This window comes from Passer domesticus, chromosome 2 (assembly GCF_036417665.1).
Source record: "Passer domesticus isolate bPasDom1 chromosome 2, bPasDom1.hap1, whole genome shotgun sequence".
Classification (NCBI taxonomy): Eukaryota; Metazoa; Chordata; class Aves; order Passeriformes; family Passeridae; genus Passer; species Passer domesticus.
In genome coordinates this window covers 42,954,997-42,968,424 of record NC_087475.1, presented here as the reverse complement: position 1 = coordinate 42,968,424, position 13,428 = coordinate 42,954,997, and the positions used below count along the sequence as shown (strand labels likewise).

General features: G+C 38.1%; 1 protein-coding gene across 2 annotated transcripts in view; it reads left to right on the top strand.

The window, feature by feature from the left end:
* GPC6 (glypican 6) overlaps positions 1-13,428 on the top strand; it is a 724,766-nt gene that overhangs the window by 208,069 nt on the left and 503,269 nt on the right. For both annotated transcript variants that reach the window (XM_064408448.1, XM_064408449.1), the window contains exon 2: positions 11,415-11,573. In XM_064408448.1, coding sequence (XP_064264518.1) covers positions 11,415-11,573 — 159 coding nt within the window. The remainder of the gene's footprint in view (positions 1-11,414; positions 11,574-13,428) is intronic.

Here is a 13,428-nt window from a genome sequence, read left to right as displayed (position 1 = left end):
CCAAAAAAGTATATTAAGAAGGTAAAAGTAATTATCTAAAGGACTGATAGAAAGAAGTATAGCTTATTGCTTTATTCTTCTATATTTAAATGCTTTGATTAACTTTGTAAAAGTGCACCAAAGCCTTTTAATTTACACAGTCAAAAATGTCCATTCAAAAATGTGATTACATAAGAGAAGACTTCAGACACCTAAAGAGATTTCCTTTCAAGCTGGTCTTTAATCATAAAGGTCAAACCTTTAACATTAAAACACTTGAAGAGCGAGAAACATTCAGTTATTGATTTTGAAGACCCTGAATCTTGCCAAGTATTTCAGTCCATAGAGGGTATTGATAGAAGTACAATAATAAAAAAGCTAAAAAAAAATTGTTCAGACTCATTTTGTGTCTAAATGCAGGGGAAAAAACCAAAAGAAAACCAAACCCAAACAAGAAGTCCCACAGGAACAAAAAACAAAATGCCCACTCTGTAGGGCTAACAATAGATTAGATCTCAAACACTATTGGGAATAGTGGAAAAGGGAAGTTGTTGTGGCTAGCTGCTATCCTCTAAAAAGCTTTCTTTTTCCTTTTGGCAGTGATTACTGTGGCTGGATGATATTATGGAAGCATAGTTTCTGTTAATTAGAGTGAGCTTTGAGTTTTTTCAGAGCAAACAGTATTCTGCTGGAAAATATTGATTGAAAAAACACCATGATGTAGCAAACAGGTTTTTCTATTACACTGCATTCATTACACTGCCTACATTCTCAAGCTTGCAGCCTCAGCAATGCAGGGCACACCTGCCCTGTATCCTCCTTCAAGCTGGGAAACCACTTAAAGTCAAGGACGATGTCATGCCTGCTCTGCCAACACCTCTGAAGCACCCCTCTCTAATTCATTGTTAGAATTATAGAATCATTGGAAAAGACCATGAAGAGAGACCAACTGATAACTCAGCACTGCCAAGGCCACCAAAATCCATGTCCCTAAGAGCCACATCTGCACATCTTTTAAGTATGTCCTGAAATGGCAATTCAAGCATTTCCCGGGGCAGCCTGTTACGGGGCTTGACAACACTTTCCATGGAGAAATTTTTTCTAATATCCGTCTAAACCTACACTGGCACAACTTAAGGCCATTCCTCTTGTCCTGATACTTGTTATCTGGGAGAAGACACCAAATTCCACTTTGTTATACCCTCCTTTCAGGCAGTTGTAGAGTCTATCCTGAGCCTCCTTTTCCCCAGTCTAAACACCTGCCACTCCCTCAGCCATTCCTCACAGGACTTGTGCTCTAGAGCCTTCATCAGTTCTGTTGCCCTTCTCTGGACACACTCCAGGATCTCAAAGTCTTTCTCCCAGTGTGGGACCCAGGACTGGACACAGGACTCAAGGTGTGGTCTCACCAGAGCTGAGTACAAGCAGACAATCCATGCCCTGCTCCTGCTGGCCACACTATTGCTGATACAGGCCAGGATGCCATTGGCCTTCTTGGCCACCTGGGCACACACTGGCTCATGTTCATCTGACTGTTGACCATCACCCCCAGGTCCTTTTCCAGTGGGCAGCTCTTTGGCCAGTCTGCTCCCAGTCTGTAGCAGTGAGTGGGATTGCTGGGACCCAGGTGCAGGAACTTTGCCTTGTTGAACCTCAATACCACTGGCCTTTCCTATCCATCCAGCCTTTCCAGATCCCACTCTAGAGCAGAGGGATCCTAAAGTCAAGCAAAGCAACAATCCTTCCTGTCAGGATTTTTGTTTGAAAATGGGCTAATAAATTAGCTCAAGACCTCTCCCAAAATTTCTAGGTGATTTTCCCTTAGAAGCATGGCAGCAAGCACCTCTAACCATACATATCAGTGCTTAGGTCCTTTTTGTTAAGGGATATAGCTATAGCCCTTAGAAAGAGACAGACTCATGGAAAGAGACAGAAACTTAAAAACTTGACTGAACCAGCAGCTAAGAGAATTTCTATCTCCTATAATGTAGAAACCTCAGAGGTTATGAAAATTGACAAGCTCTAAGACAGCACTGGGCCTGTAACAGGAAAGAAACCATGTAGTCCATGCTCAGGAGCCCTTCAAAACTTTCCAAACTTCTGCTGAAGAATGACAGCACTTCTTTCTGAACCACCTTTGGTCCAAACCCATCCCATGCAACTTTAGTTGCACACACACCAACTGTGTCCCATGCCCATGAGTCCAGCTTGTCTGAAAGATGGGAGGATCTGGACACCCCCACCCAGGTTCTACAAGATGTGACAGCAAGTTATTGAAACTGAGAATCTGAAAGCAGTAATTAGCAGGATTTCAAGAATGTCAGGTCTCACTGCTGAACCCTGAGATTCCTAAGGAAATATAATTTATTGAAAACATTTCAGAATTTCTTGCATATTCATAAAACATTTGCCTATCCATGGTTTTAATAATGTAGAATTTCTATTTGCATTATACAGCTGACAATATTCAGTGAGAAACCTTTGTTTCATATTGATAATTAGAAGCTTTGTAATTCAGAGTATTTTTATGCATGCTTTAACACATGGTTATTTTCAGTTCCATGAAGTTAAATTTGTCACATAAGTGAATCAAAACAGTCTGAAAGTAGTCAATAGGAAAAAAAAATCTTTCATGAGAGGACTTCCCTCTGGCACATTGTCTCTGGATGTCTGTACTGTATTTCTTCCTCCTGTCTCAGCTGGTAGGCTCTATTATTGAAGAGTCATTTCAGCAGCGTTGATTTTCATCAGAGTGGGCAGAAATGGTCTGAATTCCTTACTTGCATAAGATTTACTGTGGGAAGTCACAGTACATTCTCTTCTGCACCTTTAGGAAAGACCTAAATACTTATTTTTGTAGTTCTAAGACTCTCTCACCTGAAGGAGAGGCCACATGCAGATAAGTCACCCACCTACTGTGGTATCTTCTACTTGTCTGATCAGGTGGAGCATCTGGGGAAGTTTTTCCCGTGACCCCTGGGAGTCAAGGCTCCCAGAGTCACTGCAGAGTATTTCCAGCTAGGACCGATGAGCTATGAGGCTAAGCAATAGATTGTTACCATCAGTGATAAATCACCTGATAACTCTCAGGTTAGTAAGACTGACTCTCAGTCATCATTTAGGTCAGGAATTAGCTGATTTTCCTTGTTTTTTCATCACCACCCTCCAGTTCGTCACATTTTTCCTGTAGGGTTTTACACCTTCCCACATCAGTAGTTTTCTTGAATCTCCTACAATTCTGTGTGCCTTGCTTCCAGTACCTTATTTGACTTTAGCAGGGACTTTCCCACGTTGTAGCAGCATATAAAGTCAAAGATACAGAAACTTGGAGAAAGTGCTTTGCTTCTTGCCTTACAACTTGTGTCCCAGTAAGTTTAATGCTAAGGAACTGGTAGAGGCATTTTGCTTTTCACAGTGGATGGCTCCAAACAGAAATTAAAGGACAAATGCTAGCATTTCTGGCCTTAAATTTCATGGGTAGACCTTGAGTTGGTATGATAACAGGACTCTCAGATCTTTACAAATTGTAGCTTCTCTTTTTGTGCTGTGTTTTTCCTGAAGGAGCTAAGAAAAAGATTAGGCTGAAAAATATTTCAATAAAGAGTTTATGGCGGAGGCACCAAAGTATTAACCACTGGTGTATCCATTACAGCCTATGACTTATGACCAACTCAACATTATCATGTTTGTCTTCCTGAGCTGTTTCTGTGACTGGCATTGCAGGAAAGCATGTCATTATTAATCAGAAGACAAAAACGTAGATTAATCTATTTAACGGTAGCACAAAAAGGTTTCACTGGGCTGATTGAAGGCATCAATATAAGAGAATAAGAGGAGAGCACTTGGATTAATGACTCTTAAACAGTTGTTGTTAAGTTTAGTATTTTAGAAGCATGGATTTTATGCATGACAATACAGTGATTGGCAAGGGATCTGCACAGCTTTAAAATGCCCTTGACAATTCAATCAAATGGCATGACTGTATCCCAGTCAGCTTTAAACTTTGATGAATGTATATTAGTAATGTTATAACTATCTTAAGAACTGATTTGGGCAGTACAGCATACCCAGTTAATCTCAGGAAGCTAAGTCCAGCACACTCACCTACTGCAACAGCATTTCCGGGGGTATATGACCTAAGTGGCATAAATCTGTCTTTGATCCACCGTGTGCTGCAGTCACATTTTTGGGTTTCAGTTTTACATGAAGAATGTTGATTAAAATATTTATAAATACATGAATGTGTACAGTCTTATCCTGCTATCTTAATCATTAAATTGTTCTGAGGGCTGATTAAATTTAAAGCCTGCCTTGCATTGTGTTTTTTGGTCATGGTAAAGAAATGTGCTGCTTGTGTTCTACTTCTCACTATAATGCTATATGAGATATTTCTGCTGTTATAGCAGGGAACATAATAAACAGCAAAAATCAGTTCAGGGGGAGGGGGATTTGGCTGCTGTTCCCAGGTGGAAGCATGCTTTGAAATCAGAAAATTGCAGCCATGTAGCCCATGAGATGATGAAACTATTGGTGCTGAATCACAGCCTTGCTGTTTGCTTTCCACAAGGCACTGAGCACAAAGCCAGTAATACACTCTCCAAGAAGTAACTAGAAATTCTTCTCACAAACTGTGTTATCAAAAAACAATTTGTCTGACTGTGTATGCTTGGAAAATAAAATGATCCTGAGCGTTGGAGTAGTGGTACTGCTTCTAGTAGTTTAGTTGGGAATACTCAAGGGACTTCAGTTCTTTCTTTAGCATCTGTGTAGTCTTAGTCTGAACAAGTTTGCCTTGGCCTCAGCTTCGGTAACTTATTACTGAAATCTTCCCAAGGACAACAGGGTCAGGGCTTCTTGTAAATGAATGTTCCCTGTGGGACCTGTAATGAAGAGACTGTTAACTAATTATCAGTCTGTTTGGAAGGCATTCATCTTTTAATTGACCTCAAAGAAATCAAGGAACAAAAGGAATCTGAGCAAAGATGATTTGAGTTCTGAGGCAAAAAAATGAGTCAGTTTTATTCTTGGGGTAGATGCACAGGTTTATTGGAGCCCACCAGACATAAAAGGTTTTCAAGTTCAATATTCCTTTGATTAAAATTAGGAGAGCTGTGCCTGATGGCACGATCTGTGTGTTACAGACAGGTTTCCCTCCCTTCCTCCAGCTGTCATTTTCTGTGCAAATATTGCTCCTGTCATCACTTGTCAGGCCAATATTACGATGGAATTAATTTAAAACATAATCTGTTTCCTTTTAGTTTGAGAAGGAAAGTTCAATCTGTGACTTGAATGTCAGGTGCAGTTTTACAGAGGCTGCTTGCAGGGCTGTTATACCCCACAGAGAAGATAATTACAAAGTCAGAAGGAGCCTTAGGACTTTTTGGTTAGAGAACAGGCTTTTGTCCAACAAAATGATATTTTAATTTTTGCTGTTTGAATATTGCCTGAAATGCTAAAATTCATGTTTCTAATTTATTTTTAATTGCTAAAAAAATTAATACAGAAAACATGATAGTGCTGCTTGGGTTTTTTTTCAAATTAAAGATGATTGTCAGTCAAATTCTTCTACAGCACTGTTTCCTGTTTGCAGATGTGTGACGGAATGTTGTAAGTGTATTGGAGAACTATAGCTTTCACTAATAGAAAATTTATAATGTGATCATTAAGAGTTTCCTATGCTCCTGATTTCACCAGAGAACTTAAATTGAAAACTTCAAAAAGTTGGCATTCAGAATCTTCATCACCCATACTGAAAATGATCCAAATCTCAAAACAGTGGGCAAGGGTTAAAGTTGAATGAGGTTTTTCTTTCAACTCTAATTATCATTGTTTTTAAAATAATCTTTTACAATAATAAAAAACACAGAAAACTGGGTGGTCACAGAACCACAGAAGAACCCACTTTGAAAGGAATGCTGGCAGATCATCTGGTCTCAGGTACTGAGGGAAAGGGAGCCCCCTGTCCAATCAAATCTTGAAAACTTCCAGCAATGAGGCATCCACCATGTCCCTGGGGAGGTTGTCCCAGTGACTAGTCAGTCAGTTCTCACTTTAAGAAGTTTCTTTCTTATGCCAAGATGAAAATTCTCCTGGTACAATTTGTATCTTTTGCCGCTTGCCTTCTCCATGTGGGTCCTTGTGAAGAAAGATACCGCATCCTCTACCTTCCCTTTAAGTACTGTAATACCTTGATTGGGTCCCACCTGAGCCTCCTCTTTCTCCAGGGGAAAAAATACACCTGACTCTTTCAGTCTTTCCTTACACTCCAGTCTTTTGATAATCTTCTTGATGTTCCTTTGGACCCTCTCCAGTCTGCATCTTTCTTGTGTTGTGGGGATCAGAATGGGGCACGGTGCTCCAGGTGCAGTGTGACAAGCACGGAGCATAGTGGGATGATCATGTCTCTACCTCTGCTAGAAATGCCCCTGGATATGCAACCCAGTATCAGATTTGCATCTGCTGCTGCTGCCGGGTGTTGTTGTCTCACGTTGGCTGGGTGTCCCCCAGGAGCCCCCATCCTTTTCAGCAAGGCAGCTCCCCAGCCACACAGGTGTCAGCATGTACTGGGCTCTTTTACTGTTCTGTTCCAGGTGCAGGACTAGATACTTGTCTTTGTTAAAGCTCATACTGTTAATAAATTCCACTGCTTTATCCACAAGTGGCTGAATATGTGCAGGTCTGAAGCAAGTATTTCAAGTTTCAAAGAGCACAGCTAATGACAAAGCCAAATCACATCAATGTAACCTGCAAGATGAAGAATGTAGAGATACCTTTTCTTCTTTTAGGCTCTGTTGATGCATACAAGGTGATCAAGTTTGAAAGCACATCTTTAATTTACCCCTTTTATTTAATAATTTTTATTCCTTGCTGGATTTATGAAGCAGGGTGGTTACTCTGTTTCTGTTTTCCCCAGTCATACAGTTAGTCCTACCATTCTGTGAACAGACCACTATCAGGGCTTTAAATTTATGATTAGAGTAGAAACTATAAAATTTTGACTGCCTAAGAAAGAATTGCTTCCAAAATTGCTAAACTTGCAACATGACCCATAAAAAATTCTGCCTGATAATAAATATGTTATGTGATAATATTTCCATTTCTAATGATATAACCAAGGTGTTCAGGAAATCTGGTGGTTAAATTGTTGAGGGTAATGTTATATTCCATAGGGTTTACTGATCCTTCAGACTGTATCTTCCTCAAGCAGTTACCACTCTCAGATCAGTTCTGGCATTTTGATATGCAGTAAAAGCATTTATTCAGCTTCAGAGCTGTAAGTTGCAATTTTTTAAAGACTTCTGAGTTTTGTAGCACATTTTAAGGACACCAAACAGTAATACATCTGAATATAAAACAAGTGCTTTATAAATTGCTTTATCACACTTCAAAGCAGCATTGCCAGCAGGATTGCCAGATTCAACTGCAAAACTTGCCAATTTGGATCATGTGAAGGCAGGTGTGAGATTACAGCTGTAATAAAACTGAAATTGAATACTGGTAGCTGAATTTGTAGTAGGCAATTGATTTGATTTATATAACATAGGCCACATGAGGAGAGATATGTAGGTCAGCATCTTCAGCTGGAAACAGTGGATAGAAGAGTTGTGGTAGGTCGCTGGAAATATTGAGTTAGTAGCTGTTCATCCTGGCAGAATGCTGGTGCAGTGTAACTACATTTGTGTCAAACTCGTTTGGGGAGACACCATTTGCAACAAGGTAAAACTAGTCAGTTATAACCAATGCCACTTGTGCCATAAAAATCGTTGCTAAAATTAGCATAAGAACCTAGACCATATGGAGTTTCCCAGGGCAAGAACTGGTACATTAGTTATGAGCACATTTTCAGCCTGCAAAATACTTGAGGTGTGTAAATACACAAATTAGTGATTAAACACTTTCTATGGTAATAGAACAATGTTTTACAAAATGCAAATGGTAAATGATCCAATTCAAAAAATCAGAGGAAGTACAATCAAATTGTCCTGCAGAGTTATTCCCAATCCAAACAGCCCCTTAGGTCACAGATTTGCACAAAAGAAGAAAAAAATTCCAAAATGAAGCACACAGCCCTTAATTAAAAATATCCAAGCTAACAACAACAACAAACCAAAAAACCAAACAAAAAACCAATACACCCCCCCCAGCAAAACACAACGTAAAAACACAACAAACAAACCCCCTACTTTTATGTTAAGAAAAGTGTGTCCTTTTTTTTTTTTAACAGGGAGTGAACTAATGACCTGGCAATTCCAGCATTAGTTGGTGGTTTGATAATAACAAGGACAAAACGAGAATCATGCTTTTAAAAAGGAAAAGAAAAGATTAAGCATACAGAAATTACTTTGTCAGAGAGTTTCCCTTTGCCCTTCCCAGGAACGCCCATGATCTTTTGTCCAAGTTATGAACTTCTGGAAACTGCAGTCAGTCATGGCCAGTAAAAACATCGCAGGGCTTATGAGCAAAACTTTCAAAAGCTTTATTTTTACAAAATTTACTTGAACATCTTAAGCATATAAATATTCCATTGGTGTGGATCAGTGGAAAATGCTTTTTCTTTTACTTTATCTATCGTCAGACCTCATCCTCCAGTGTAGGAGAGAGAAGGAAGCAAAAATCTTGAAACAGAATATGAAAAGTAGCAAAATATTTCCATTATTATTTCTTTCTACAGAAAGTTGACAGAAAATATATGGACAGGGAAGAGAGAGGAATTAGAAATGTCTTTTGTAGAAAGACATTTCATTATTCTACAGCAAATTTTTTGTGATGAGGGCAGTTGGCTAGATGATTTAGGAAGACATTTTGTCGGGAGAAAAAGTCAATGAGATAATGTAGGAGTTGTGAGTGTTTCTGATAAATGTGAGTTTCTACAGTCAAGAGCCTCATGAATGAAGGAATAATCAGTGAACTAAAGGGAAGAAACTTAATGAAAATACATGTAAAAGAAAGCAATGCACTAGGAGTCTGAATGATTTTGTAGCAGGCAAAGTGAGAAATAATTTTTGTAGCAAAGCAAAACTAAGACTCTAAATAAATCAGAGGAAGAGAAAATTACTATTCCTTCAAAAATGACCATTCAATACAATTTAATTTGTCATAATACTCAGCCTAATATAGTGTCTTAGAAAATTTGGACTCATGGCTGTTACTTACTAAGCACAGTGCAATGATTATTACTATTACCAGCTTATAACCTGACAATTCTGAGAAACAAACAGAGCCAGACAAAAAAGCATAAGAACTTCAGATGAAGAGAGAAGAGAAAAGTGAATTTTATAAAAATTCTCAGTTGCAATGGCACCAGACGTTATTATCATAACAAAAAGCATAAACTATCGCTCTGACTTGAGCTGGGAAAGTAGGTATTTTCAATAAGGAAAAAACCCCTGGATTTATTGAGGAAAGGGGGTTGCAGACATTATGGATGGGGTATTTTTTTATTTAATCAAGCACACAGCACTGCTTCTAATGATACAATATTTCAACTTTACTTGTCTTTCTGACATCTAATAAAAACTCACATTGCTGTTACTGAAATAACCTTTATTGTTTCTTATTATGGCGCCTCCCTTACCTGTTGAATAGTTGCAGTTTAATGTGACAGAGATGTAGAGGGTAAGGCAAACATTAGTCTGCCACTATCTTTTATGTTTGACAGCAGCTGGCTCACCAGTCCCTGTATGTGTTGTTTATGGCTTAGATGTGTGACTTTGAGGATAGAAAGGAATTAATTTCTTTGTGGTGGGAGGGTGTAGCAGACACGGGAAGCAATCCTTACAATATTTTGATGGTCATGGGATATATTTTTTTTCCCACTTTTATACAAAGTTTTATATCATGGTTCATTTGGACATGACTGGGATTTGTAGGTAGTACTGCCCAACAGTAACTGATAATAATAAAATGATCCTTTCTGAAGATGTATAGCTGTGAGCTTTTAAAAAGTCTTGAGGCTGCTAAAAGAAATCTCATGGCATTATAATTCATATATTACGAACTCTTCCAGAAAAAACAAATTAAGATGGGGTGAGGAGTCAGGGTTGAGGAATGACTAAATTTCAAGACTTAAAAGACTTCATTCGAGAACAGAAACATAAATTCGAATAAGGTGAGGGCAAACTCAAGACAGTGTTTATTCTAAGCATGTGCAGACCTCTTTTTGATTCTGTCTTCAAAATGATGCAGCAGCTAAATGTATTATACCCCTGGGAAGCATAAAACTTAGGGCCTGCTTCTCCTCACTACATAATAAGAATGGTGAAAAGCAGCCTTAAAGTAGATATAAATTGCATTTAAGTCTTCTTTATGGCTCAGCAGTGGTAGAAAGGAGCCTCAATAGAAATGAGAATCAGGTCCCCGGTATTTATTTAACCCTTGGGCTTTGTATATCATTTTATTTGCACCTTTAAGAGATTTGCAGAGGGATTTTTAATCAGGATTCGGTGTACAGAAAGCTAAATGTTTTCATTGCCTTACAAGTAACTTTAATCATACAGGCAGATCATTCTCTTTATTTCTCAAGAGGAAATGGTAAAATTTTCTGCCTTTGTACAAACCAAGCTAAATGTTTCTGACACCCTTAGTACAGTGTCAATTGGAAATTCACATTTTATGTAATAACAGACCATTTTAATTTCATGAGCTGAAGAATTGGTTTCCACGTGCAAATTGTACTAAAGAAAGCAATATTGTCAGAAGAAATGGCAGAGTGCTTCAAGAGATAAATCTATTGAATTAAATAAGAGGCTTTCATTACTTTTTACATTGCATTTCCATATAATATAAGCATTAATTAAACTCTTCACTGCTTTTTCCTATTCAGCAGAGCACTTGCTCAGTCTGACAAGAAATGCTGCCCAAGAAAACCCAAACACAATCATTAAAATACACTTAAGAAGAGGGGAAGGAAGGGGAGAAGGAAAAAATGTTTTGGTGGACTTGGGCAAGTGGGACCTGGCTACAAAAATGCATAATTTCTTTTGTACAGGTTTTGACAACAAATGCATAATTTTTGTTTTGCAATTTTTGACAGATCCTGTGGCTTGTAATATGTCATCTCACTAGATATTTCTCCAGGCAATTTGAATACAAACAGAAAGCAAGCAATTGTTTTTTTTCAAATTTTAAGTATGCTTCAGTAAATGTGGAAGGCTTCTTCAGGGTGGGAGAACACTTTTGGTGTGAGGCAATTTTACTTTTTGAAGTATAAAAACAACTCTGCAACGTGTTTCTCCTCTCCCCTGTGAGAAATACCCAGCCATAGCAAAGTTGTTGATACAAATTCGAGATGTCTCCTGTCAAGCTCTTTAAGTCGAGCCTTAAAGAGCTCCCTGGGTAGCCCACAAAAACTGAAGACCCATCATGTGTGTTTTGGTTCTGGCACATTTCTATCTGTAATCAAACATTTCTAATTTCTTATTTTCTTGTGATTCCAGGGGAACATTTGAGAATCTGCCCTCAGGAATATACATGCTGCACCTCAGAAATGGAGGACAAATTAAGCCAACAGAGCAAACTGGAATTTGAAAACTTAGTGGAGGAGACAAGTCACTTTGTACGCACGACTTTCGTATCCCGGCACAAGAAGTTTGACGGTAGGCTGGATATAATTTACTTATTTTCAAGGTTATTGGATTTAAAAGCCATAATATCCATAATAAATTCCAATGTTCTTTTCTTTACAATTAGATATCACATTTGCAGTTGTCAGTTTTGCTAAGATAAGGGTTAATATACAGCTGGTATGCTTATCAGCCTTGTGAGTATTGCCTTTAATTACAATGACATCAAGAATCAGACTGTTAAGTGCCTGCAGGCTTGGCTAATGTTGAAAAAAGAGATTAGATATGCATAGAGAGGTTTATAATTTTTGTCTCCTAGTTTCAAATGCAAAATTTAGGTTTGTAATTATGTTCACTGTTGCAAGATGAACGGTGGATCTCCCCTGATTTTTGTTATTGCAGAGCAGTATTTGTGTAGTCTGCCTTTCTATAGCCTTAAGGCTGTTGTTTTTTTCTGCATGATCTTCTTGTCATGTACAGAGGCTCTAAGAGGGCTTCTGGCTTCCAAACACTAAGGCCTCAAGTTGTGTTTGAGAGAGATTATCATGCAAACCACTTAAGCAGTACTGAACACATCTACTCTACCTATAAAGAACAGAAAAGAGCAATTTGAGGGTTTTATTTCCTTGTGATCAGCCTTTATAAGATCTTTTCAAGATCAAGGTTATGGTGTGACAATTTGCTAAGTGTTTGTCTTTGATACTGAACATTAAACTGTTTTTATGGTTGTGTCCATGTTTTCAAATTATGGTTTTATCTAAATATAAAATCTGTATTTGTATTGAAAGTGTCACCCTGAGCATTTCTGCATGTGTAAGTTGAAAAGAGTATGGCATTAAGAGGTGTAAATCAGCATTGCAAAGGGAATTGCAGAACTGCATGTGGGTGGAAAGCCTGAAAATAGGTGGGTAAAGCTGGCTAACCCCAGGTAATGGATCATATGCTGCACACATATAGGAGAATTGTGGAAGTGTTATTTCTGAACTTGGAAGCTTGCTTCAAAACTCTTCAGTCCAATTCAGAAAGAAGTGAAAACTCCTTAGGGTAATTCTGTATTATTATCCAATTAAAGATTTTTTTTTTCTAATATTGATTCTCTCAATGTGACACAGAGGAAAAAATGAATTATAAGAAAAGGGAATGGGAAAAGTGTAGTATGAAGATGAGCTGGAGGAAAGTCTCTAGCAGATCAGATGCTAATGTAATTTAGAGAATGTCCTTGGAAGGTGGGCATGACGGTGCACTGCTCTGATGTGATGACTTCCGTTTTTAATGTAAAAGTGTAATCTTTTAAAGTAGTGGATTTAAAAAAAAACTAGTTGTTTTCAAAGGATCTTTAAAAAATCGAGAATTTGTATGTAGTATTACAGGATGAGTGTGCAAACAGAACAGACATTTCAAACCATCTAGAGCATGCACAGGGCTTTTTTTTTCCTAGAAGGAAACCGGGGTGATTGCTGGTGTTCAGTGACCATGCAGCACACTGAAAACACTGGGCTCATTGACCACAGAGCTCAGACAGCACTTTGCTAATTCTTTGCCAACTTCAGGCCTTTCTGTATTGTACTGAGTTTAAAGACATTATGGCTTTTTCAGTAATCTGAAGTTCTGTGTTTTAATACTGATGGTAAGGTATGGCTTAAAGTTCCTGACTGGGTGTAAATACTCCCCTCTGGGATCTGCTCCACAGAAAATTGGAATAAAAGATTAAGTTGTTTCTTCTATCTTATTATTGATGTTTTAAAGAGAATTTGCAATGTGATTTCTTATCAGAGAGCATTTGAACTTTGTGTATGCTTTCAGAATTTCAATGCTATTTTAAAGCTATTCAAAATTTGTTCACTTGTATGGAAAAACTGCTTATTTCCAGAAGGGCAAAGACATTAAT